We start from the raw sequence: 5,000 nt of genomic DNA, 5'->3' as shown, positions 1-5,000 counted from the left end.
CTGATCCGGAAGCAGCAGCCCCTCGTTTGTAGGGTGAGAAGCACTTGAAAGGCTTTCAGTTCATTTTTTCGTACATTTTTGTTATCGCAATTTCAACACCAAAGAAACCTCAAAATGAAAACGGAACACCAAAGCATCACATGGAATCGCATGCGCATTCCATCCCGTTGGTGAAATGGAATGGTGCTCCACGGAAAGAGAATGCGGAAAAGCATCGTACACACTCTACTGCGGGCGCTCAACCTGTTGCATGCTTATGAATTTATGTATAGACATTTCGCATTCGCTGCCATCTAAAATCGGATATAAATTGCTCTACCTCCTTCCCCGAAAATGCACTCATCCGATTCGGGTTTAATTGGATGACGAATCGGCGGGTTCGAATGGATACGCGCAGTAGCAAAATGGTTTCATTGTGGCAAACAATCGCAGGTTGGTGAGTTTTGTGCCTCGAGAATGCTCGGGGGAGCTAGTAGAACAAATGGCTAGAAGTATCCGCACAGAGAGAGCACTGTTAGTTCTAGTCGCAGTAGCAGCACCAAACATTTCCAGAATTTTGCTTAATATTACTTCACTACTACACTACTCTTGCTTGGATTACAGCCAGTCCAGATTTTCTATACTTCCTGGCTTCAATAATAGCGAGTCTTTTATCAATTTCCATTGCTGGATTTTTTCGGGCATTCAAAAAACGTTAAAAAATTAGATTGGATTTGTCCAAAGTTTGCATCCTCTACGATCGACTGCTTTGCATACGTTCAGGGGCTTTCTGGTTATCAAATCCACTGTACCAATAACCATTTCTTCCGCTAGAAGTAAGATTTTTTCTTTTCCAACACCACTTTTACCAACATATGTTATTAAAAATGGTTTCGAACCGTTTCTCCTCGACAGAGCACGCCTGGAACATGGTCTTCCCATCATCTTCCTCTGCTATCTCGCCGGAAGCTGCCAAATGGAGGCGTACCTACGATTCGATCAAAGCTGGCCACGACGATGCGTACCGCACGATCGAGCGAGCGATCAAATTCGAGGAGCACGAGCGACCAGACCTAGCACTGCAGGCGTACAAAGACGGCATCCGGCTCATCGATGAAACGCTCGCCCTTCCGGTTGAGGTACCACAAGTGCGCCAGCCGGAAGTCACGGGTGCGCAAGACCAGCAACAACAGCAGCAAACACCAGTGGCCACTGAAGACGATAGCTGGCAGAAAGCGATCGCCATGATCCACAAACTGAAGCGTACCCGTGGTGAGGTGCTGCAGCGCGTAGGACAGCTTGGAGGAAGCAGCACCAGCGCCAACGCTGCTGCTGCGGACGAAGGATCCCAATCGAATGGACAGCGACCATGGACGTACACCGAGCTGGCAATGGCACTACGGGAGATGTCCTATCCCGAAGGTGGCGAAGAGGAGTTACCACGGGAGTTGAACGCAGGGCTGGAACTACTGTTCTCCTGTCCCGGTGTTCAGGTGTACTATATCGAACCGGACGGCGTCGTGAGCCAAACGATGACGGACTCAACATTACGCATCGTCCGGATCGAGGCAGACGAGCGGCGTAACCTGCAGGCAACCGTGTTCCTGCAGGTCATCGAAACACGCAACGCAACCGTCATTGAAAACGCGGAAGAACCACTGCTTGTGGAGCTGGAAGAGGATGAGGAGAAGCAGAAGGAGAAAGAAGATGGTAGTAGCGCAGGTACTGCAGCACCGGAGAAGATACCGGAGCAACATGCTAACGATGAAGCGCCTCAACTTTCGGACCAACCCGCAACACCATTCCTGCTTTATCCCCTTATCCCTGGCGTATCGCCCTGTTATCGGACGGAGTACGGGGCGTTCATTTTGCCCGATCTGGAGAGCACCGAGAACCAGCGCGATGGACGTGCGATCGGATTAGTGGTACCGCCCGGTGCCGATGAGGTCGTACTGGAAATTCTGGTTGCTATGCTACATGGCATCGTCACACAGCCAGCCAGCAGTGTACCACGCATTCGGAAGCGATCGCTTTTGCCCGATTCCACCACCGTATCGGCCGGTATCATCAAGGGGGCTTACTATCTCTCCCAGGGCCTGGTACGGGGTGCCGAGCGCACCGGCCAGCTCATCGCCACCGGTACACCGTACGTCATATCGCGGCTCGGTCAGAAACCATCCGAACCAACGCCGGAAACAGAAACGGTACAAGTGCCACCGAAGGTACGCACCGGCATCGAGATTGCGCGCAACGTGACCGGTACAGCGGCCGGTGTAACGAGCTACGTCGCAGGGAAGGTCGGTTCGGCCACGATGGCCCTAGGACGGTTTCTGGCTCCCCACATTCAACGCCATGGAAGTGCGCTACTGGCGTATGGTACGGGCATGAGCGAAGCGGCAGCTTCGGAGAAGATGAACGGAGCGCTCACGATTTGTGCCGGAGCGGTAGAAGGTTTCGGAACGGTTTACGAAGGCCTTGAACGATCCGCCAGCATTTTGGGTCAAAGCCTAAGCGCCAGCACAGTGCAGATCGTGGAGCATCGATATGGAACCGAAGCTGGACGTGTGGTCGGCAGCTCACTCGATACGGTCGGCAACGTGATCAACGTGACGCACAACATAAACTACATGACTCCGAAGGGGCTCGCCAAGCGGACGGCGAAGAATGCGGGCAAAGCACTCGTTGCCGGCTATCGGCCATCGGTTCCCGAGCTTGATGCGGTCACCCTCGGAGGCGCTGGAGCTGGTGATGCTGCTGGAGGCGCTGGTGCTAGTGGAAGCGGTACCATCGTACCAGCGGCCGTTCTCTATCCGGATTTGGAAGGACTGGCGAAAGAGGTGCGAAAGCCGGGAGATAAATAGATAACGTTGGAAGTCGATAACATGTCGATAGCTCAACGCAAGACCAAGGGACCTTGGATAATCGACTCACAATAAGCCATCCTAGATTACGGAACAGGCCATCCTCATCATTGGGAATCTCATAATTATTGCTTAGGATTTTAGTGGTTAAGGGTTGTTGAAGCCGAACGATTTGGTGTTAGCAGAAGATGTTCTTATGCAAGTAACCGTTTTGAAGAGATTTGTTATGGGAATGGTGTAATGGATCTGAGATTTGTTATAATATTAAGACAATTAAGTCACCGGAGCAGAATATACAATAAATATATCAGACGAAATTTGGTTTACCTCATTTTCTTATCAAATTTCCAGCGTTCCGAGAGTCCTTCTTCTGCTTTTTCTCCTGGTGCGAATGTGGGTTGCCGTTGACTGTTATGTTGAGAACTAATTCTCAAGAGCCAATTTTCCAAAAGAATTGGACTAATGAAGTGAAAGACGAAGGCGTTCGATCGCAAACTTGGAAGAAATCTTCACCAGAATGCCAGGTTGTGCAACTGGATAAGTAAATAAGAAAACTTCCTCGCATTTCACTTCAATCAATCGCATTAACTGAACAGAGGAGCACTGAACTAATTAATCCACTAAAATGACGAATATGTCTACTAAGATAAGTGTAGCTCTGCGTCCCCATGTTTGCTTTGATTGCTTTTGAACTCATCCATGCTTGATTTGACTCTTCTTGAGATACTGTTTTGGCGCTGCTGCCAGCCAATGTATAGAAAGAAAAACGCACCGCATTTGATTTAATTCCATTCTATAGTTTATTACCTCTCTCCCTCTCTTGTTTTTGCTCCTTCCGGCAACGATTCACACACACGCTTCATTCATTCCCAGTTATTCATGTTTCTTACATTCTTATCACCTGGTCTACTTTTTGCGAACGTGTAACATGTGTGGTTTCTGATTTTCGCACTATCCACCTTCACTTATTTTCTGTCCCTGCAATTTGTCCACCTGCTCGTTAGATAATTCCACACGTGCGGATCAGAGTGCATCTGTTGTGTGTACCGTGTGGCTCACGTGTCTTTATCCTTGTTACATTTAACGCATGAGAAGCGGTTTGCCGCTGCTAGGACTTTCTTCTATCGAGAGAGAGCTCCGCACTGTCTTGAACATTACTTACACTCACAACACGCGTTTTTAAACATTGGAAATGGTGACAATGATTCCTGGCGCGATTAGAATTGATAGCCAATATATCTCTGATCACGAGTGTGAGTGTATGTAGCTTGTGTGTAATAAATATGTTAGCTCCAGGAATTTCCCTTTATCTTTGTCTATATCGATTAACGCGGAAGAGGGCCGTTTGTTGCCTGGTGGTTTTGTTCTGGCGTTTGTTGTAATATTTATTCTTTAGATTCTGTTTATCTTCGCTTGTAATGCAAATCCTGCGGATGCGTTCTCTACCTTAATAATTGGATTCCGGTTTTCCCCTCTTCGTACGCGTTTTATCTAGCGCCGACATAGGGAAATACAGATGGGAAAGGAAGTTAGCATGCTCCCTGTGGCTCATTTTGCGTATTCTACTGATCACCACCGGTTCTGGTCTGGTTCGAAACCGGAACAATGAATGGGTTTGGGGCGCAACTAAGACATGGATTGGGTAGGGGCTTGGTAGGGGCGGTAAACGCGACGCATCTCGCTAGACGGTCTTTACATAATCATAATGCTAATATAGTCAGCGATAAAAATAAGGCTTACGAAAACTCCGATCAATTAAAACACGGCCAGGCCGCACCCTGCGAATGAGAGGAAAAGGCGCTGCTGTCCGTGTTGACCTCTTCTGCGGCTGATTGTGGATATATAGTTTACCTTTCATCAGCGCTGATATTACATTTGCCTAAAGTGCGCTTCTTCGGCTTCTCCATATCGCCCGGTTTCCCTACCGTAGAACCTCTCCTCCCATAGCATCATGCATAATGCGTTCGCTTCCGCCATCCGTTATGGTTAAACAGCCGTGTTTCGTTTATTTTAATTTTTTTTGCAGATTTATTTCTATGTTCAATAAACTATGAGATAATCAATACAACTTCAGCGATAGACGGACTGACGACTGTGGCGACGGCTGGACTGCTACCGAAGGACAGAGAGATAAATCCCATTCGATACTAGCAGAAAGTG

The 5,000-nt window shown here is 48.4% G+C and overlaps 2 protein-coding genes across 6 annotated transcripts in view; one reads left to right on the top strand and one right to left on the bottom strand.

Annotated features, from left to right (window-relative positions):
• LOC125948123 (uncharacterized) overlaps positions 1-3,227 on the top strand; it is a 3,953-nt gene extending 726 nt beyond the window's left edge. For both annotated transcript variants that reach the window (XM_049673888.1, XM_049673887.1), the window contains one exon: positions 895-3,227. In XM_049673888.1, coding sequence (XP_049529845.1) covers positions 909-2,840 — 1,932 coding nt within the window. In that variant the 5' untranslated portion in view covers positions 895-908 and the 3' untranslated portion in view covers positions 2,841-3,227. The remainder of the gene's footprint in view (positions 1-894) is intronic.
• A 389-nt stretch (positions 3,228-3,616) lies between these two features.
• The window catches only part of LOC125948125 (beta-TrCP), a 23,198-nt gene continuing 21,814 nt past the window's right edge, over positions 3,617-5,000 (bottom strand). For all 4 annotated transcript variants that reach the window (XM_049673889.1, XM_049673890.1, XM_049673891.1 and 1 more), the window contains exon 10: positions 3,617-5,000. This exon is cut by the window's right edge and continues 1,308 nt beyond it. The gene's annotated coding sequence lies outside the window, so the exon portion shown is untranslated.

This window comes from Anopheles darlingi, chromosome 2 (assembly GCF_943734745.1).
Source record: "Anopheles darlingi chromosome 2, idAnoDarlMG_H_01, whole genome shotgun sequence".
NCBI classification, from domain to species: Eukaryota; Metazoa; Arthropoda; class Insecta; order Diptera; family Culicidae; genus Anopheles; species Anopheles darlingi.
The sequence above is the reverse complement of the archived record's forward strand: the minus strand, read 5'-3'. Positions and strand labels throughout refer to the sequence as shown.